The sequence below is a fragment of the Durio zibethinus genome, chromosome 20 (genome assembly GCF_047325235.1).
Source record: "Durio zibethinus cultivar Kanyao isolate XHJ-2024 chromosome 20, ASM4732523v1, whole genome shotgun sequence".
NCBI classification, from domain to species: Eukaryota; Viridiplantae; Streptophyta; class Magnoliopsida; order Malvales; family Malvaceae; genus Durio; species Durio zibethinus.
This window is the reverse complement of record NC_143181.1, coordinates 370,230-393,760: the sequence shown is the minus strand read 5'-3', so window position 1 is coordinate 393,760 and position 23,531 is coordinate 370,230. Positions and strand designations below refer to the sequence as shown.

Here is a 23,531-nt window from a genome sequence, read left to right as displayed (position 1 = left end):
AATATGTAATTTATAGTATTATTTTATTTGTTAGATAAATAAAATAAATAAAATTATTTATATATATTTTTAGTTCTATTATTTTTCATTATTTTTATAATTTTTTCAATTTTTTATGAGATATCATGATATCTCATGACATTATAATAAAATCAAAAAATTATTATCTTACTGTAGACAAACCCTTTTTTATGATTTTTGTCCCAAAAGTCCAAATCTCAAAAAGCTTATTACTTTAATTTAGATGATGACACATGCCTTTATATATATATATATATATATATATATTAACAATTTGTTTATACCCCTGGCGATGAAATTGAATGGTCCTCCGTCGAGGAATGCAGGACCACATTTCTATAAGAACCACATCACTTGCGTATGATAATCAACCGTATTTGCTGCCTCAATCCTCAGTGTGAGTTTGAAGCAGCCCTCTCACTAAAAATATCCCCTCATCATTGTGCCGAGTTGTACGAGGATTAATGTAATTTGGGTTTTGTATGCAACTTTATTGAAGTTTATATGTAATAATTATGTACATTTCGGGTCGGACTTAGATTGATTAGACCAACTTGAAAAAGGACCAATTTAGAATGGTTCAAGTTTCTTGCGGGCTCCGAGAGGGGGCGTTTTCTGGCAGAGTGAGAAATGGCTGCTATAGATGTAGGCCTTTCAACATTGCATCAGTTCATTTGGCTGTACATCCTACATGTAATTATTAATATTATGATGCAAATAGCTAAGAACTACAAATCAGTGTAATAAAACAAAACAACGTCAAATTCATGGCGGAAGAAAGAATACGAAATCAGGACCAAGACAAGAAAGGCGGTGGTGGGTGGAGCCATGGTGTTGGGTAGATAGACCACTCGTGTGCATGACCATAATAAAATATAGGAAGGATCTTATCCACCTTTTTCCATATGCCAAACAAATAGGACTCCTTTTCTTTTGTAGGAGACACAAATCCAAAGCAGTCACTTCTTTGCTGGCACTCACTCACCAGTCCCAGTCACCATACTCATGTAATAATAATAAAAAAAAACCCAATTATTAAAGGCCAGTCAACAGTCAATTCTTTCCCCCTGCAATGCCACTGTTACTCCAATTGGGATGATCCAACACAGCCTTCCTTTTGTCTACGTTACTTTTTCATTTTCTCTCATTTGCTCCAGGATCTTCTAATGCTCCGATCAATAATGTTGGGTTGCCAATTCTGCGAAACAGCAAAACAACGGTCAAACACAAAATCCAAACACTTGCTACATGTGGTCCTAAATGCAGCAATGGCAATGCATAAAGCTTGGATTTCATGTTAATGTTGGATTCATTTGGCCTGGGACTGGGGATTTTTTCCAGAAGGATAAAGAAAATTAAGCTTCCTGTCCATCAAACCTATCTTAATTCATGAGAATGTTTCTAAATGGGGAGTCATCTGTACCTTTCAAGTGTAATTTATATTGCAGGAACAGTTGGCAAATGAATTTTTTTCTCTTAAAAAAAATATAATTGCACTATCATTGCTAATATTATCTTTTTTATATATATCAAAATAATCATCTAACAAAAAATAAAAATATTTAAAAAAAAATTTTGGGTGTTCAAGAGAAAATAAACTTTTAAATTTTTTTATTTTTCAATTTTGACCGATCAAGTCAACAATTACAACCGCCACTTTTGTGAATATATACATACATACACATATACACACACACATATATATATATATATATAATATACCTTTTAGGATTTGAATAAAACAAATTTACATTTACCCAATAGTAATTTTGTGATTTAAATTGAAATCACCAAATAAATTTGGAACATTGTTAGCAAAAGAAATAAAAATTTTGTAATTAGCTAGAAACTATGTTTGTAGTAATACAAAATATTATCTATCTATATATATATATATAAACATATTAAATATGTGTTCAATTTTTTAATGATCACTATTCTGAATGAGACTTGATAACTAATGTTTTTAACTTTTAAGGGAATTTTACTTCCCCTCCTACTCCGCCAACTGGCAATTATATATATATTTTTTATAATCCCATTTAAAGTGAGTATCACATATAACAAATTAAAGGATGAAGATTTTAACTTGGTTTCTTTATGTACTAAGAGAAATTAGAATTGCAAACTGATATTTATATTTGTGTGTTTTGGACAAAATGAAATAGAAGATAATTATGGACTGCGTTATATTATAACCAAGAATAAAAAAGCAATTTAATTGATCTTGTCATGATCTTGTGTGAGTGTGTGTGATTAGTATATACTGCTATGTATATATGTATATAGAATAGAACTTAATTACTATAGAATGGTGATGGATAAGAATAATAATGGTTTACTTCCATTTCCAAAAAATTTCAATTAATAAATAGTTTTATGATTTTTTAAAACCTGAATCGAAATTAAAGGGAATAAATAAAAAAATTGATTTAATTTAAATAAAATTTTACGTGTTTGTATTAGTTTTAATCATTAATCATTAATTTTTATTTTTATTTTTAAATATTATTTATTTATTTAAATTTATGAATAAAGATATATCAATTTTATTTTATAAAATAATATAAAAATTAATAAAAATAAAATTTGATTCAATTTAAATATTTTAATTTTTATATTATAATGAATAAAAATCAATCCGAATGAGTACGCATCTTTAAAATTCCATATGAAATAAAAATAACAAACCCAAATCAAATACGACAATTTGAATTGATTTTAGATTTTTCCAATTATTTTAGAAACTCTAGTAACGAAAGGACGATATGGTATGATATGGAATTAGACAAGCACCTATACACATTGGAAATTGGAAGAAAGTTATGACTAACAATTGTAATTAAGAAGTAAGAATTTAATAATCCTATCATATAATTATTAATATATAAAAGCATAGTTTCAACCCTCAAGGGTTTGGTTGGATTAAAATCTTTTGATTGGACCAAATTAAATAGGGATATCTATCTATATCTATATATATATATGCAGGTGTCATGATCTCAACAGAAATATACTGAGCTCCTGACCGGCGCTACCCACTGGGTTAAGCATGTGAAATGATTCTGAGTCGGCTGACCCAATTACCCTTTCGAAACTAGCTCGCAGATACATGAGGTCCCCATCCTCCTCAGACTTTGAGGCAACCGGCAAAACTCCAGCACCAACCGACACGGACTGCATGAACTTAAGCACTGCGGCATCATTGACGCTTATCTGCCTCCTTATGGCAAATCCCACCTTCCTTCCATTGCAGCACATTGACCAAACGGGCACGTTATAGAGCGAGCAGCAGCTGCATCTTTCTTTTTGCTTGTCGCATTCCAGCGCTATCCTTAGCAGACCGTACTGCATCTCTCTGGCAAGGTATGCGGTGGGGACAGCGAACTCCAGTAGCAAAAGAGGAGAGGTCCGCGTGCCATCCTGGAGGCAGAAGCTCACACGCCCTTTCTTGTACCCGAAGAAGGTTCCTGTGACCGTTGAACTAATTGAGCCATGGGTCGATTCCGTGTCGCTGGAGATTGAGACTGGAGGTTGAAAGCCACAACAAGGAACCATACATTCCACCAGGGATCTGAAAGATCGGCGGAACCTAACTTCCCTGCCACACTCCACAGAGGTTGTCGTGTCCATCATATTTATATGGAGAGGCCCTCTCTGGCTTCCAAGGTCTATCATCATCCTCATGGTAATTTGGGGATAAATTAAGAAGCCAAAAATCTAATAAAAACAACAAAGAGATGGCCGTGTGGGAGAAATTAGACAATAGACAGGTTCTGACCTAGTAATTACGGTAGTAAAAGAATAATAATTAGCTTGGACAAGATCAGGTCGGCTCGTCTGCCTCTGCCTGCCTGTATAACATAACAATCATATTTAGTGGGTTGGGACTAACTGCATTCTGGAGAGGAGGAGAATTTTAATGTAATAAATAAGCGAAGCAAAGCAAAAGAGAGCAAAAGGCGCGTAGAAGTGGGCCGAGGAATCGTGGGCAATAATTCTGCCCACGAGGGGGGAGTGGGGCCTATCTTTGGATGGTGGTGCGCGTGATTGATTGCGAAAGCTTTGAGAATTGAGATTCTTTGATCGGACCTCTCAGACTGTTGGATTGTGAAAGAATACCAGAATGCAGTAAAGTGATTTGTATCGATTGATTCGTTGGGCCAGATATATTATTTGTGTATGAATTAATATTGATTTTTGTAGGCAAACCAATCACAATTTTTGCTGATTGATTTATGCCTTGTACATGTCCCTACTCCCTAATAATTCCTCAAACAAAACGTTTGGGAATTTCTCTTCTATATAAAATTACTCGCATATCATACAACGTACATCGGCCATAGTATATATATATGGATGTAAGTTTTTTACTGTACTTTTCTTTTTCATTTTACATGCCTGGAGACAAATCTTGTTTCCATTAGCACGTAGAACAAAAATCTGTGTATTTAAGTGCTGTTTGATAAATTAAAAAATCAAGTTTAATATTAAATTTATATTTCAAAACTGTTTGATATGTTTTATGTTCTGAATATAATTATATTATTTGATACTTGTGAAAATTTAATTTTAAAAATGAATAATTTTAAATAAGACTAAAAATGTATAATTTAATTTAAATATAATTTTAAATAAAATTGACTGAATATGTTCTGCTATCTACTTACTCAATTTAATTTTTTTATATATTCAATTCAACGTTTTTTTTTTAATTTTGTTAAATAACATTTAAGATGAATTATTAAAAATTAAAATGTTGCATTTTTTTATACTTTAAAAAATTTCAATGCATTATTAAACACAACTGTCAAAATGTGGAAGCACCAAATCATCAGGCTCCTGCAGGCTTAGAAAAGAAAAACGTTGTTTCTGCCCATGATAACAAAAGGCTGAAATTTTACGGCAAGTGGTAAGGTCGTCCCCAGCCAAAAAAATAAAAGAAAAATGAAGCAATAGAGAAGGTTCAAATCATAAAGTGGGTGGGCTACAGTCAAAGGAAAAGGATAGCATGCACGAGGCAATGATAAGACTCAATCAGCCCCGCCTGTCCCACGCTTTTACTACCCACAGATCGACCCCGCCAATATCATCATGTCAAAATGCTTTTCGTCGGAAGATAAAAACTAAAACGCTTCCGCTCGTTTCCAGATTTTTCTTTTTTTTGGAATATTCTTTCACTTAAATATACAAATATATATTTATATATTAGAATATATGCGTAATAATTTATTTCAAATTAATTGAATGATAGTTTTAATGATTAAAAATTTTTTATTTAACAAATTGACTCTAATACAAATTATAATAAATTCATAAAATCAAGATTTTAATGAGAAAAATATTCTAAACATAATAAATTTAAAGCTTATTCTTAAAGAATGTAAACACAAATTAAGAAAAGATTTTTATACAAATGAAAAATTAATTGAATAAAGTCCACTCTTTTTGTCCCAATCTTCGGTGTAATTTACTTAAATAAATTTAAAATTTTATTCATATAATTTATTTTTTAAAAATTATATTTTTTACACATTTACGTACATTTCTTTTAGTTATTTAAATAATAAATTTTTATTATATTTTATGGTTTTTGTACAAGAATTAAATTATAATTTTGCTAAAGATTATATTTATCAAAAAAGATAAATAAATATATATATAAATAAAAATTATAATGGTGAAAAAGCCTCATACCTATTATATTATTTTATTCTTTCTTCTTTTTCCTTTTTCTCTATCTTTGTTTTACAAAAAATCTAAAATTTTCTATTTAAGTTTAAATTAAAAAAAAAATTAAGACCTATGTCAATCTAAAAAAAAATCCGTGAAAAGTTCAAAACATATGTCGTTTTATAAAAATTTAAAACATTCAAATTTGTTCACTAAACTTTTCTATCTAATATTATTTAAAATATCACATTCATCAATATCCATTTAATATATTAAAATTGTGTTTTGGGATAAGGATTATAATAAAAATTTCTATTATTAGAAGATGGCTCTAAGATGGTTAAGTTTGCTCAAACTTTTAAGAAAATTTCTTAAAAGTATTGATTTAAGATAAATATACTATGAATTATTTGTCTTTGTTTTTAATAAGTGTGATTGAGAAGTGGCATAATCATTTTTTATTTTTGCAGAATTATGTGTTAGATACAAGTTTCATGCTTATTTATCTTTAATTTCTTTTTTAATGGCAACATTGGTTAATCAAGATTATATTGACATGTACAAAATAAATGATAAATCTATACTATTATATATAAAAAAATATCACGAATGATCCTGAAATTACCACGTGACTGGTTTTTAGGTTAGCTTTGCCTTTTTTTTTTTAAGCAATGCACTGAGCCATTGATGGTTGTTTTTATATGCTTTTGTTTGTCTTTTTCTCTATTTCTTCACACCGCTGAGACAGACTAATAAAAAGATAAACGAAAATAGTATTCGAAGTTTGAAACTTTCTCTTTCAATCAAACCCTCTTTTAATCCTTCTTAATACTTCTATTATTCCCTTTTGTTTTCCTTTACCTTTTCCTCTTCACGAAGGTAATGCATTTTTTTCTCCCTTTACTTTTTCTTCTTTTTTTCTTTTAATTTTTTTTTTATTATTATATCATCAAAACTAGAAAACAACCATTTTTTTTTAAATATTTGTGTTAGACAAAAATTAGTTTGATTCTTGAGAAACTATTTCTAGGTTACGTTCTGATGAGTGAAAGGTTTAGTTTTCTTAATTCTTAGTCTATTAAAAGCTTTGTGGATGATATGATTTCATTAGTTAATTATTTTTTTTCTATTTTAACTCTTTCCATCTCTAATGAGAAAGGAAATAGAGAGAATATTCTAAGATTTTGGGTTTTTTCTTAAACACTTGTAAAGAGAATTCAATTATGGATCTTATTATTTCTTTAGTAGTCCAAAATTGTTTGGGTGGGTTTTTTTTTTTTTTTTTTTCTAATTGCATGTTGTTGAGAAAAGTTTTGTTTTAATTTGATAAGTATTTTGGGTGGGTTTTTTTAGCAATACACAGGGCATTGTTTGAATTTAAGCACTTTTAAGTGTTAGATGATGAAGTTACTGCATTTGAATATTCAACTAGAATGAGATTCATGACTTTGGTTTTTGTGAGGAAAGAAAGGTTGTAGGGGACAAGTCTGCTGAATTTGGTGGGGTTCTTCTAGGATGGTCGTTGGTTCATCATTAAAATAGATTATTTGAGACAATTTCTCTTACTACAAGATTTGTCTTTGTATCAAATTTTTGTTAAAACTATTTCTTTATTGGTTTATCTAATTCAATTCTCCACATACTCTTAAATTTTCAAAGTTCTCTTTATTGTGCTTTTTCTTTCTCTTGAATTTATGTTTTAATTATGTTTCCTTCAGGACATGAGATTTGGAGATCTCTCAGCTTGGGCTACTAAACTTTCTAACTCTATACGTGAAATAGTGCTTGTTGGTAATCATGTATCTGAATCTATAGACTTGGATACATCTAATAAGGGCACCAAACCCTTTCTTTCTATTACCATTAAATTTATTGTGGAGAGAACCTCTATTTGAACAACTAATTGTAAATGTATACCATCTAGGTGAGGTACGACATCACATTTTTTAAATTGTTTATGTTTTCCCAGAACCAAGGAATATCATATCTATGAAATTTTTAATTGTTTATTGTGCAGGAATATGTGCTCATGTTGATCTCATGCGATTTGAAGATGGAATTGGCATTGTCTCCTTCGAGTCATCATGTGTGATGTATTTCACCTGAGTTAGAGGTCTTGATGAGCATGGTGAAAAGCATCCAATTATAAGTGTGATGTATTTCACTCGAGTTGGAGGTCCTAATGAGCATGGTGAAAAACATCCAATTATAAGAAAGATCCCTATTCTAATAGCTCGAATGATTTGAGTAGGCTCTTTATTCATTAATTTTCAAGATGCACATATGCTTTGTAGTTGATAAGAGTTTGAAGTTTGAGAAATGCTTGGTTCAACATATTAAGTAGAAAAGTAATAGGACAACACATACTTTAGTAAAACATAATCTTTTTATTTTAAAAGTTTGTATTGGGTTAAAAATGTACTGCTATTATTAATAATATTTTTATGTTAGATGTTGTTATGTATGCTTTTTTAATTTAAGAAATAAAATATTATCAACAACTTTAGCAACACAGTTTTTAAATTAAATTTTGCTTTTTTGGTATATAGTTCTCTTCAAATCTTAACAACCCTGAATGAACTTGAAAATTTTCTATCCAATTCTTCTGCAATAAAAAGTTGTTATTCAAAATTAACAATTTTATATTACCAATTACTTTATCTTAATTACACGTATCACTCTAAATTTAAATTCAATCAAATACCAATTAAATGAAATATTATAAATTTTTCTAACAAGTCGAGTGAAGCCGGGTTCCCCGCATTAGTGTGAATGAAAATTGTCAAAAAGTACTAGTATTAGTGCAAGTTTATTATATGTAATCAACAAATAACATGAAGAACAATGGCCGATGGTAAAATCAAATATATTAAGGATATATATTTATGACATCCTTATATTTTGTAAATTTTATGTTAGTATTATTAACTAAAATTTGCCAGTAATTTGGATTAAATGGAATGTTCATTAAAAGAAAAATACATGTCATTAGATTACTAGCAATTTGAAGAGTGTTCACCAATGTCTATTTAGCCATGTTTATGAATTGAAAAAGAACATGCAAATTCAAGTATGTTTCGAATGCACTCGACAAATGTATGTGTTTAATTTCATTTTGTAATGGCATGGAGAATATTGGTACAGTTTACCAAATATTAAGAAAATGAAATGAATTATTATTTGAATGTTATTTGACTTGTTTGGGTGATGGATATGGTTTTGATTCATAAAAATGGCTAATAATGTCCATGATAAAGGGTGCATATATATTTTGATAGTTACTTGATAGGTCCATTGATTGTCCTCTAATATTGATTATGTTCTAAAATGATATATTAAAGATCTTTGTGTATATATGTAATTTGTTGACAAAATGTCGTGCTATTTGAGTATATATACACAATAAATTTTAGTCTTAAATTGACTATGATTAGAAGCTATGAAAAATAGTAAAAACATTATCTTGTTTCACTAAAGGATTTAAGGCTTCTTTACAATAACTTATTGAAAAGACTATATGATATATGGTTCATAATTTGGTGGTAATGACATTAATTTCATGGGATATCAAGAAATATATAAAATTAACAAATGTAAAATTATCATAACAAGAATAAAGAGAAAGTGATCACTATAAAATTAAAAGAATTTATGATAATTGTATAAAAGATATCCTTAATAGTTGAATTATTATGATAATTATATAAAAGATATCCTTAATAGTTGAATTAAAACATAAAGAATAGATATACATACATGGAGGTGTTGGTCTTATAAACCTTTAAGATAAAATTATTGTCAAAGTTTCATCATGTGGTATTAAAAATTAACATAGCTATGTTAGAAATTTAGTGATGAGGTTCGAATCTATAATATAAAGTCATTCATGATGGAAAATCAACTCAAAACTTGATATAACGTCAAGTTTTGAGTTCAATGAGCCAAAATATATTATCGGTTTGTAATTGTAAGCACTATAATCTTCTATTTTCATCCCAAGTAAAGTGCTTGTTACTCATAATGATAAGAGAAGGATGATGTTATACTCGTAATAGACCTATAATATATATATATATGTTAAAATGTTATAGTTTCGAGAATACTCTTAATGGGAGCTACTTAAGTGAGTGTGAAGTATGGCTAGTTTTAGGAGTTCAAAGGTTTGGCGCTAACAACATTCATGAAAAAAGGATGTAGACACATGGCCAAAATAATGTCCTTAGATACCGAGCATCCATTAGGTTAACCAAATGAAATAGCTTATTCAAAGCATAGTTTACCATGCAATTTCGATTAATTTTAACTTATTTTCATTAAGTGAAGGTTTAAATTGTAAGATACCTTTTTTTATGCAATTGATTTCAAGATTATTATTTATCTTGATTATTTTAAAATGATGGAAGATTGTTGGAACATTTTTAATAATAATATATTAAATGAATTACATGTGATGGTAAAAGTTACATTCCTTTAAAAGACATGATTATTTGTTAAAAATTATGTTTGAAAAATTGTGTATGTCTAAGTAGACACATATTTAAACTGTTATGTCTATATAAATAAAGATCTATGTGGATGGTCATGCCTATACAAAAGAGATGTCTATTTTATTGCACATAGATCTCTAATTTTGGAAAATATAACAATTTTTAGATATAACAATTTATGTTAAATTCTTCTTCCATTGTTCAAATAAATTTCAAATTACTTCTATAAAATTTTGCTGCAAAAATTTTTCATAGAAGATTGATAGTCTTGTTATATGTTGATGAATGCTTAGTTGATTGATTTAGTCATTGAAAATGCAATCAATCATTGGGCTTTATTGTATTTTCGAGGTTTATCATCAATAAATTTTTTTCATACCAATTAATCAAATGGTGGGGCCGAATAAAATTTTAAAGAAAATGGCACTATTACACACCTTGAAACCTTTCATCAATCTTAGTTTTTTGAATCCCATGTTCAAGTTACAATCTTAAGGTTTTATTTTGCAATTTTATGAGAAATTTTGATTGAAGGCTATAATAGTAAACAAAGATTCATTTTAAGACTAAAACAAAAGATAAATCTAGGCTTGATTTATTTGGAACTTCAGATGAATTCACAAGATACATTTATATATATATATATTTTCAGCTTGCTTGGATTAAGTTTTACGTAGTGACTAAACATCACACAAATCAATATCCATTTAGTGTCTAAAAATTGGGTTAGGGGTTATCATAAAAATTCTTATTGCTAGAAGGTGACTTAAAGTTAGTTAAAGTCAGATAAATTTTTCAAGAAAATTTCTTAAAAGAATTTATCTAAGATAAATAAATAATGAATTGTCATCACGGTTTTGGGGACTGCTAAACGAATTTGAAAAAAAAAAAGAAGTTATCACTAATCTTTTTTGGCTAGATGCGTTTAGTTACCTATTAAAACTTATTTTTTAATAAAATAAATTAAAATTTATTAAAAATATAATTTTTGGGTCTACGAAAAAAATTTGGGTTTGAAAGTCAATTACGCATAAGAAAAGATTAGCATCCCCACAATACCCATTTAAAACGGTATCAATTAATTATGTATTATTTTTTAATTTTGACTAAATGGGTCTTAATTTTGGTATTTAAAATTAATTTTCTTAATTTTCTTTATTGTAGTAAAAAAAAACATATTTTATTTTTAGTTTTTTGCTTGAAAAATAAATAAGAACCTTACATATTAAAAAATTCCTAAAATATTTCAATATTTTGACAATGTTAAGAGGAATTTTCTCACTTAAGGATTTCTTAAGAATTACTACTCGGACTTTTCAAGAATCCATCATTGATAGTTAAAATTTATATTCAAAATTAATATTTTATAAGCATATTGTAAAATATGGCATTTAAAATTTAAAATCAAATAATATTCTCTAAAAATTCCTTTCTTATATTGGAAATCGTTATTAAAAATTATTCTAAATGTTCCAATATATTGGCGATATTTTAGATAAATTTTCTTACCTAGAAATTGCTAAAGAATCACTATTCGGATTTCTTTAAAATCTCATCCTTGAAGATTTTGTTTATTATTATATTTTTAATATGATGCACATGGATTAATTTGTGATACTATTGCATTATATAAAAATTCATTTTTATAAGCGAAAAATAAATGAAAAATTTTCATATTGAGAATCATTTTAAATATTTTAATTTTTTGATAATATTTTTAGAAAAATTCTCTCACTTAGGGAATTCTAGTGAATTACTACTCGAAATTCCCGAAGTCCCATCATTGGAAACTCTCATTACTTTCAAGATTATGCAATGCCAATGATAAGGTGCAATATAGATACAAAAGTTTTTTTTTAATTTAATATTTATATCTTTTTTAAAAAATTTATTTTATTATATTTTTATTACATATTATATATATTAAAAAACATATTATTTATCTTCCTTATATTATGTTTCTTCATTACTCATTTTAATTTTGTCTTAATCACGTAATTATTTTACGATAATTATTATAAAAAAATTTAAAAAGGAACAAAGCAAAGAAAATCTTTTTTATTGAAAATTTTTCTAGATATCTCAATACTTTGGTGATATTTTTAAAAGAATTTTCTCACTTAGGGATTTCTTACTAAATTTTACTCGAACTTCCTTAAAATCCCATCCTCGGAGATTTTTGTATTTAATTTTTATTCTAATTCTAATTTTTAATTTGTATTATTATCATTATATATAAATAATTTCAATTACTTTTTTGAAAAGCAAAAATTGTTAATACTAACATTCATGTAGCATTATATTAATTTCGTTATTAAAACGAGTCACTTTTCTTTTCATTATTATTATTTTTTATCACCATTTAATTGTAGATATAATTTTAGGTAATTGAATAAAAATTTTTTTGTATTAAATACTTTTCTAAATACTCAATTACTTTGGTAATATTTTTTTTAGAAAAATATTCTCACTTAGAAAATTTAAGGAATCGTTACTCGGACTTCCTTAAAATCTCATCCTTAGATATTTTCATCATATTATCATCATATTATCATCATCATCATCATCATCATCATCATCATCATTATTATTATTATTTGTTTTGTATAAATCTAAAGTGCATGGAAAATAAAATGTGCCAAATATAGATTAAAGCATGAAAGATTAAATTAAAACAAGCATAGCAATCCAACTAATAAGCAAATTAAAAATATATAAAATTAAACTTGCAATTAACTTAAACAACATAAAAATAATATGCATAAGCATGATTAAGATTAAATATACATAAAAGTAAACTTTATTAGGAACAAATTTTATGCCTTATAATTTAAAATTTTATTTATTATAGAATTCTAACTAAAAGAAATTGTTTGGACCTATCCCATTTTAAACCAAACAAAGGGACGACAAAAGGAAAATATATAATGCAACAACCTCACAATCATGGTTCCCATGCCATGGCTTTTGATGCCTATATGGTGTTATTATCATGTCTGTGTTTTCACTAAAAAAGGACCACATTTTGTACTATTTTACCAATAAACAATAAAGGAAATTAAAGGTTTAAACTTTTATGTAAATAAAAGGCTTGCAACAGAAATTAAAACTATGTAATTGTTAGGACTCTAAACTTTTACAATCCTATCGCATGCAACTAAAGACTATCATGTAAGAAATAAAGATGAATGTCATAACGTATAGATCCGTGGACCTACTGCTAGATATGGATTAAAGGGAGTCACTATCGATCTGTTTTGTTTAGGTGTGATTGGTTACCTGATCGAATCTATCCCATTTAAAAAGGAGCTCAAGATTGACCTAGGTATATTTAATAGTAGATTCCAATCCACAAAACCAAATTTTAAGTTCAGGAGTATCGTTACATGTGAGAAAGGTTATAGCACCCTCATAGTGCCTATCCAAATAATACTAGTTTGATTCTAAATTATCCAACCTTAAATGTGTTTATAATTTACCAAAAAGTTTAATATTGAAAATTAATCTTAAAATTACTCCAATAGTTTGGTAGCAATTTAAGATAATTCTTTCACTTCAAGAGTATTCATGGAGACTAGTGTCCCATTTTGAAGAGGCTTCGTCATCAGATTTATTAATATATTTTATTCAAAAAATTAATAAAGTCCTCTAATAGTTTGGTAGGATTTACTGTAAGGTAGATCTTTCAATAGTTTGATGAGATTTTATTTGAAAATATTTGTAAATATTTTATTCTTGTGAGAAAATTCATTAAATCTTCTAATAGTTTGGTAATGCTTAATTTATGAAGCAATCATTCAATAGTTTGGTAGGATAAAAAATTATTTTTCATTTTTTTGAAATTTATTTATGAAATTTCTCAATAGTTTGGTGGATTCCATAAAATTTAAATCCATGAAAATTCTTCAATAGTTTGGTAGGATTCATGAATTTATTTGAACAGATTTTTTTAATTATTTTTTTTTGTTTTCCAAAAATAAAACTTTTTTTGTAGAATATATAATAAGTAACAAGTTACTTAATAAAAATAAATAAAAAATCAATAAGAAAACAAAAAATAAAATAAAGATCAAAATGTAAATAAAAAATAAAATAAAATCAAAAATTAAAATAAAAAAAAAACCTGTGATTGGATCGAATCAAAGCGTAGATCTTCACGCGGGTCATCAAGTTCATACAAAACTTCCAACTTTAATCGAAAAGTTCATCGTCAGATTTGTAGGGCTTAAATCTTCTTAAATAAGACCAATGGTTATTATTATTATTATACTTGGACCAAGTCTTCAATCTGAAACATCTCATTTTATAAAATCCCCCTTTTTTGTAAATAGCCACTTGTTCACTCTAGAAACCAGCCGCTCTTTCCTTCTAGAAACCAACCTCTAATTTCTTAACCAGCAATTCCCTTTCGTTGATCATAATTTCCAAGCTTTAATTGCAAATTGTCACTATTAGAGTCACTAAGAAGCTTTGACTATTCTTACTTGTTCGGCTATTGTCTGACTCAAAGCCATCTAAAATTGTTTCCCCTTTTGTGGGTTGAGAAACTTAGATAAAACCTCTAAAAAGAACTCCCAAAACTCCTAACTATTGATACCCAAAATCACTTCATTTTTCTATATTTTGTTACTTTCAAATATTGTTTTTGAATATGCTCCCATTTGCTACTTTCTCTGTGTATTCCCTTAACGTATGATTTATGTATTCCTCAAAAAAAAAAAAAAAACTAAGATCCCTCTCCTCTCGCTACTTTGATAACAGATTTATATAAAAATTTATACTTAATCAATTTTCTTTAAATCTATGATTTTATTTGATTTGATTCTCGAATTAAATCCAAAATATCTCTCCCCATCATTTTTAATGCTAATTGATTATAGAATTAAATTTTAAAAATCTCTCAACATCGTGTTAATGTGAATTGATTTTGGAATTAAATCTTAAAAATCTCTTAACATCATTTTAACCAAGTTTCAATTTTGAAAAAATTTTCGGATAAAATGAGATGTCTATGATGAGATTTTAAGCTTCTGCAGAATTGGCACACAAGGACAAAAATCATAAAACAAGCTTAAAAAAGGAAAAAGATAAATAGTCCACTTTCTTTCCTGTTTAACAACTATTCTTCTGCTAAAAAAATCCTATGATCATGGAAACCAACAACCATGCTTTGTGGTAGAAAAGAGACTGAAATCTTTCTAGAGAACCTTTCCCATGAACGTACACCCTGCTGCAGAAACCTTGAACGACATGAAAACCAACTTGGTTTCTGAGAATGGGACGCCAAATCCAAAAATGGAAGGAAGCAAGTAAAAGTAGGCGAGGTCCAACCATTGCTGTATTTTTTTTACTTAAAATGGAATTTTTTTTTTCATTTTTATCTTATGGAAACAAAACTCGAATCGAAATAAAAGAGAAAAGACCTTGTTTTCAACTTTAAAAAAAACATAATAGGGGGTAAAATAGATATTTATAGATATACCATGTGCATAAAACAATCACAGACATGAGGATGATGCCATAAATCATAAAACAAGCTTTGGGTTTTTGTCACTAAGTTGCGCAAAAACTAGGTAACAAACATGAGGATAATGAAGCTATAAGCTTCCCATAAACAAGCAAAGCAATAAGAATGAAAGTGAAGGAACTTAAAATTTTTCCCTTCTCTATAAGCCCATTATTTTCAAGTTTTCCTTTTGCAAAACAAATTACTTTTTCTTGGCATGAAAATAAAGTCAAAAGCCTCTTATAAACTTCTATCTTCCCTTGTTTTATAAGCCAAATTTTTTGCTAAAAAAAGTTTCCCCTTCTTAACAGCAACAGTGGCTAAATACTAGCCCTAAACACTTTACCATGTTTCCACGACAACAAAGAACACCAAAAAAAAAAAAAAAAAACCTTGATAACTTGTATGAGACCTAAAGAAAGTACCTTTCTGTCATAAATAGCCCTAAAAACATGAGAGGCAAGTAACATGTTCTCTAACTTTTAAAGATAATAAGGGAATATATGACCCACTTTACCAGTACTGGTGCTTGAAAAAAAATTAAAACCTGGTATTTTACTCCACCATTAGGCAAGAAAGACGTAAAGTGCAAGAACCTAGCAACCATAATTTTCTAACTAGCTTTTCCTTCTTTTCTTTTTTCTAATAGAGGGTATGGCTTTCAAATAAGTAAAAAGGCTTTTAGATAAATAAAACAAAACTGGGTGCCTAAACCAAACTATAACATAATGAAGACCACTCTACGGATACTAGAATATGATCAAAACCCATTCTCTTGTAGAAGATGTTTCTTTTCTTTTTTGATCTCTATTTTTTGGTTTTCTAAATGAGAATGGCATTTTGTTTAATACCATTACTAGCAAATATACAAAAAAAAAAAAGCTGTGAAACTCCTATATACCACATCCAGGGTGAAAATGCAAATACACGTTTATATGACTATGCATAGATTGTTCTAAAACTATTGAACCCATGTATGTTCTTAAATCCCAAAAGAAAAACTAGAGAACTTTATTTTATTAGTTTTTATTTTAAGCATACAAATTCAATTGAAAAACTTTAAGGCTGCATTTTTATTGTAAACTTTATATAAGAAGGAAGATAGTGTTCATATACATGAAAACAAGGTATAAGGGAAATGAAGGAATTACCTTTTTTTACAAAACTTCATCGAAAGCTATAACCTTCTTTTCCTTCAGTTAAGTTCCAACCTTTCCTTTAAGCTTTTCCTTTCATCTGTTTTTTTTTTTGGGCCGACAAAACTATCTTTTTTTTAGGCTTTATTTTCCACTCCTTTTTTTTTTTAAAAAAATTTTTTTGGCCGCCTCTCACTTTTCTTTAGGTCCCTTCATTTTAAAACTCTCCACCGACCCCTTTTTACTTGCCTTCTAAGTTTTTGCACTTTTGTTTTTTTCTTTTCTACGCTATTATCCTGCAAGCCACTAACTCACTTTTGTTTTTTCCTCTGCAGGTAGCTCACCAGCTTCTGTTTTCTTTGTCTCCCTTAATCGCCTCCTTCTTGGCTACATGTTTCCTTTTTTGTTTCTTGTATCATGTGACCATAATTTTTTCACTAAAAATGGCCTTTTCTTGGGCTTCTTGCATAAGGACCATAATTGATCCATAAACAAAATAGCTTTGGGTCTATAAATATGCCATATTTGGCTACAAAATGGGCCATGTAATGGGCTATCTTTAGGCCTTTTTTTCGGGTTGTAAAATGGGTTTTGTTTAGGCTTTTAAACAAGCCTTTAAAAATGAATTACCAATTCATCCTTAAATGGGCCATAATTGGGCCAAAATCAAATTTGCAATTAAGCCTTTAATTAGGGTTTTAAAATCGTCTATGTAATGGGCCTAAATTAATGGTTTGAGCCCACGCTCAAAAAAGGATTTAGGTTATTTTTGTTAAAATGTTTCAGATGAAATTTAATGTCTACAATTACCTCTCTTTGTATATTTTTGAGAATAAAAAAATGCAAAGACATAAATGACAATTTTGTCTAGATGATACTTTCGAAAAAGAGTCCCCATTTTCTCTCTTTTTTTTGTTTCTGATTATTTTTGTTTTTGTTTTTACTTTTGTTTTTATGTTTTTTTATTTTTTTTCAAAAAAATTCCCTTTATCAAAAGCTCGATAACTTTTGACTATAAAATGAGAGATCACACCTAGAGGTGTTACAAATTTTAAGATCTTTGAATGTTCCTTTAATTAGAGGCATTGAAACTTTGAAAAGTTAAAACATTTTGCCTGAAGGTCTTTAGAGATTATGTTCAAAGGTCTTACAAATCTCAAAAGGTAGGAAAACTCTTATAATCAGAGGCCTTAGAATTTTAAAGATCTTGTCTGAAAATGGCTCACCTTAAACATAAGCTTTAGAACTTTAAAAATCATGTCTAATGGCTCTTTTTAAGTAGAAGTTTTGAAACTTTAAAAGTTTAAAATGTTTTGCCAAGAGGTCTTTGAAAATCATGTAAAAAATCTAAGGTTTTGCCTGAAGGTCTTGGAAATCATGTACTTATTTTCCTTTAAAGTTTAAAATTTTTTCAAATCAAAATTTCCACTTTTCATTTCAAAAGTTTTTCATTCTTTGCTTCAAAACATACTATCTTTTAGATAAAAAAATGCCCTATATTTCAATTTTGTTTTTCAAAAGTATTCCACACCATTTTTTGAGTGTTTTAAATTTTTTAAAAATATAATTTTTCTTTCTTGGTTTATTACCTAAAATTTGGTAAACATAACTATGATGCAAAATACTATTAAAATGATCATGTGGAAGCAATCTTTACTTCATGCAATGATGCTAATGAATGCTCTATGTAACTATGAAAATGTCTCCTTTCATATGCAAATGCAAATGTCTCTTTTTTTATGCAAATAAAAACTAGACATAAGCCTTGACAGTCAATTTTAAAATTAGAAAAAGAATGCTCTATGCATAGTGCAAATAAAAAAGTATTTAGCATCATTGCATTCTCTTTTAATTTTAGAATTACAAAAACCAAGCCTAAGCCCATTAACATTTTTTTGCTGTCGAGGTTTTAGCCCGCCCATTTTTCTATTTTGGCAAGAATTTAAGCAAAAACAATATACACATATATAAATGTCACATCTCACACATTGTTGTGGGTTTTTTTTAAAAAATATTTTAATATTAAAATATAGAAACATAGGTTAAAATACAATAACAAATTATAATTTTTAAGTTAACAACATAGGAAATTATGTTTAAATAAGTATTATAATAAAAAAAGTGTAGTAATTTATTGATTTATAGTTTACCTTTTTTTTTTTTAGATTTTTTCACTACAAGAAATCTGACATATAGTGATGTACAAAAAAGCATCGATAAAACCCCAAAATCTGTCAGTATAGCACTATAAACCCTATATAGATGGTCAAAATGTGTATTTTTGATGAAATTTTAACTATCAGTATATCCCTCGTTGGTATAGACATATACTGACAGTTTTTAAGGTATCGAAATAACTCCCAGAGATATACTTATGGTTCAAGACCATCAGTACAGGTATATCTGTTGATATAACATATGTTGTGTGTTCCACCATTATACCTTTTACCAATGATTAACACCCGTTAGTATAGACTTGTATGTTTTAATTTTTTTTGCCTATAACAATGATTAATTTACCTATACTGATGCTTAAAGCCCGTTAGTATAGCCTTTACTTATACTGATGCTTAAAGCCCATCGGTATAGGTAAAAAAAGTTTTAATTTTCTCACCTATACCGACTGCTAGCGCCCGTTAGTATGGACTTATATGTTTTAATTTTTTTGACCTATACCGATGGTTAATGCCTGTTAGTATAGATTTTTAATTTTTCTTACCTATATTGACATTTAGTATCCTTCAGTATAGACTTGTATTTTTTAATTTTCTTACCTATACCGATGGTTAGAGACTGTCAGTATAGAATTGTATGCTTTAATGGATATACCTATACCGATGGTTAGAGATTGTCAGTATATACTTATATGTTTTAATTTTTTTATTATATTTTGGTGATTGTTAGTATCGCCTAAAGTATTCCAATGATAAAGTGCGTTAGTGTAAATGTTAAGACAGTGGTAAAATTTTTTAAAAATTATATTTTCAATTATTAATATTAATTTATTTATAATCATAATATGATATATTTTCATATAAACAAAAAAAAAAACACAATAAAGTAAAAGATAGTTAATAACATTAAAATTGCAAGTAAATTATTTATAATCCATAAATTTAATATAAATGAAAAACTAAAGTCATTGTACCAAGTCTACAAACATCGATAAAACAAACGTAGATATAGGGTTACACCACTTTACCCTAAAAAAGATAAACATAAGTTTGAACCACTAGACACCTAAAGACCTTTTGATCACTTTAAAACTTCAATAATACTCTAAACAAGATAATCTTAAAAAATCTGTAAACAAACAAATAATTACAAAATCACCTCAATAAGAAAAAACATACATACACCTATTACAAGCCTTTTCCAAAATAAAAATATTTTAATTCATACAATATATCACAAGTCTTGAAAAAGTCAACAAGTGTAGCTACACCATATAACTAATAAGCTTAATGAACCCAGCTCATTAACAATATTCAATATACCAATCAAGTATCACGAAACACAACAACTTTATTTCAACGAAGTGCATAACATCCAAAGCAAAACCAAATATCCTTACAAACATAATCCCCTGAGTAAATAAACAACTTTCTAAAATAAATGATCCCATTATATATTTCTACAAAGAAGCATCTGTATAGCATAAAAAAATCTAATTAGAATTCTTGTAAATTATCTTATATAAACAAAAGGTAATAAGGTAATCATCCATTCATATACCAGTAGAAATAATTTTATAAACATCTTATTCATTCATATATATAAAAGGCAATCATCCATTTATATACAAGTAAAAATAATATTATAAACATCCTATTCATTCGTGTAATGCATGAATGAATAATAAATAACCTAATTTGCATGTGTAATGTCCTCATTCTTTTAGTTTAATTTCAAATAATAACTTAATGAAACCAACCTAAGATTATTTTAGTCAAAAGAACTATCATTAAATAAATATTTTCACTATAACATTCAAATCTACAACTACAAAGTATGCTTACTTTATAAAGAATCCTTTTCAAAGGAAAAAAAAAGTAAGAAAGCCTTCTAAAGAGAAATAGAGCAAGCTTTAAATCATATTATAATTTAATGATTATAGGAAAGACAATGGGTAATGTTTCAAGAATACAATTACATTATTCAAAATCTAGATTCAAAATTGATTTTGGCATTCCATCTGAGAAACAAGTATCAAGCAAAGCATTTTCATATATATATATATATCATGTGATGACGAGTTTACCATTTTCATTTTCATTAGGTTAGTGACTTAAATTTGAAGAACGATAGTTTTCACATGCAATTTCTGGAGCACTACTAGCATTAAGAACCTAAACATAATTTAAAAGAAATTTTAATAAGGTTCAAGATTCAAGAGCAATATGACAATTTACATATATATAAACTAAAATAGATGTTATATATACTTCTCTATTCACTATGTGAGTAACAGTATTTAAGATATCCATATTTTCATTAAAAAATTATCTTTTAAGTACCGATAAGACAGTACTTAAAGTTTCTTTCAAGTTTTTAATTTCAACCTTCAATTTTTGTACCTCTTTCTTATGCTGATCCAATTCAAAAAATGAAGGATCATATTGTTTAGATGAAGTAGATACTGTACCCACGCAACAAACATGCCTTTTTCTCTTTAGTTCTTTAACTTTTGAATAAACATCATCTTTTCATAAAACTCCCTTCAAAATTTTGAGTACTAGTTTCACTCAAAGCTTGTTTCATGAGTTTTTAAAATTGTAAACAAATAGTTTAGTATAAAGAAAAAAAATAAGTAAAAGCAAGTAAGAACTAAATTAAATACCATAATTTCAGCTGCCTTGTCATTCATAACACTTCCATCTTTATGTGTACGAGAAAGAATATACACCTTAACACATGATGGTAGAATTTCATTACAATATTAATTATTGTAATGACAAAATCACAATATAAAAAGCAAACTTCATATTCATTTAACTAAGTGAGACAAGAAAAATTGATATAAGTACCAAGGTTTGAATGATCATCGAGAATGACTTTGTTCTTGTGTAATAAGACTCATCTAAATTTGAACGGTTTGTTTTATTTGTCTCACTTTGTTCTTTTACACATATGATTAAGAAAATATATATTATAATAACTTTGTAATTATTATCATAGTGTTAAAATAAAGTAAATAGTATCTTTTTTAAACATTTACCTTTGTTTTATTAATCAACCAATGTACACTAAGAAATAGGAATTGACTTTTGTCTACTCAAGAATCATTAACCTTTGCAGCCATTTCCTCTGGTTTCTTGTGTTCATCATAAAATTTAGACTTCAATTTGTTCTTCCATTGCCTCCATTTAGCACCCATGTTTCTCAGTGCCCAAGACTTAATTTCTTTTTATATATTTCTTCATCAACGAGCTTATTAGAATTAGATTTGTGAAATTCAAACTTTAAATACAATTTGAAAGAGGTAATTGGAAAAGAAAATGTCAATATATATTATATGAATTGCTACTATTAACTAGAAACTAAAAGATTATTGTCATGGCATTAGCTAGCAAATAAAACATTATCGTATTGATACCTCTAATGTTTTTCATGTTTCTTCTTTCTTATCATCTAGCATTTCATGTCAATTTGTATAATTAATTGGTGCAAAACTAGGCATTCTCACCATGCTACCAATAAATTGAGTTGAAGAGCAATATTCATCACCGATAGGTATAACAACATCATTGACCTTAACAACAACATGCTCATATATTAGCCATACGTGTAGGACCTCGAGCTTTTTTAAGTTGAACATTTCCTACATAAAGAAAATTACATGTAAAGAAAGTGATTAAATTTTTTAAAAATTGTATTTATACAACATTATAACACATAAAGAATTGTACTAATAGAATATAGTGTTGTTATACCTGAATTATGTTCAACTTGTTCATCTTGATCTTTATTATTTGTAGATTTAAAAATTGGTTCTTAAGATTCTTGTAAAGGCTTATGTTGTGAAGCTTCTGGATCTACAGGCACATGTTGTTCTTCAGATTATGTTTACAATTAAGAACTAGAGGCACGATTTGCTCTAGTGATATTCAGTCGTCTACGCTTTGCCATCTCAAGTCTAATAATGCACAAAATATTAGTGAAGTATGTCTTACATTGTAAAACCTTAAAAACAATTTAAACTATTACATAGAATTAAAAAATATCCTCCCTATTGTGTTCATTTATGGGATCTTCTTCTACATGCTCATTTTTTATCTTTGGTATGACTTCTAGTCTTTCATCATCAATTTCACTTCCAACCCAAATTGAAGTATCATGTGTGTCATCAAATTCAACATGGATTTCTCCATTCTTTTTCTCTCCATATAAGGATGATTCATCACCCATATCAAATACATCTCTAAGTTTTGCATGCTTGATAAGAACCCAAACATTATGTCTTTCATTCTTCACATAAAAAAATTTCTTAACTTGTGATGCAAAGATAAAAGGATCATGAATCAAATTAGTTCCATTATAAACTAGATGTGAAAATTTCATAAGAGTGAAATCAAATTTATCCTTCTTGCAACCTCTATTTATATCAATTCAATCATATTTAAATAGCACAACTTTCATTCTACTAGTATAATTCAACTAAATGATGTCTTTTAAAACCCCATAATAGTTAAGTTCCCACTTAATAGG

At 27.8% G+C, this 23,531-nt stretch overlaps 2 protein-coding genes across 2 annotated transcripts; one reads left to right on the top strand and one right to left on the bottom strand.

The window, feature by feature from the left end:
• Nucleotides 1-2,833: 2,833 nt before the first annotated feature.
• Nucleotides 2,834-4,173, bottom strand: LOC111314751 (MIZU-KUSSEI-like protein (Protein of unknown function, DUF617)). Its single transcript, XM_022916369.2, has one exon. It carries the CDS (start codon nucleotides 3,706-3,708, stop codon nucleotides 3,016-3,018), a length of 693 nt encoding a protein of 230 aa, XP_022772104.2. The 5' UTR covers nucleotides 3,709-4,173; the 3' UTR covers nucleotides 2,834-3,015.
• Nucleotides 4,174-6,586: 2,413 nt separating this feature from the next.
• On the top strand, nucleotides 6,587-8,149 carry LOC111314750 (uncharacterized protein P8A3.02c-like). The gene is made up of 3 exons (XM_022916368.2): nucleotides 6,587-7,524; nucleotides 7,556-7,622; nucleotides 7,710-8,149. Exons 1-3 carry the CDS (start codon nucleotides 7,416-7,418, stop codon nucleotides 7,798-7,800), a joined length of 267 nt encoding a protein of 88 aa, XP_022772103.1. The 5' UTR covers nucleotides 6,587-7,415; the 3' UTR covers nucleotides 7,801-8,149.
• Nucleotides 8,150-23,531: the final 15,382 nt, after the last annotated feature.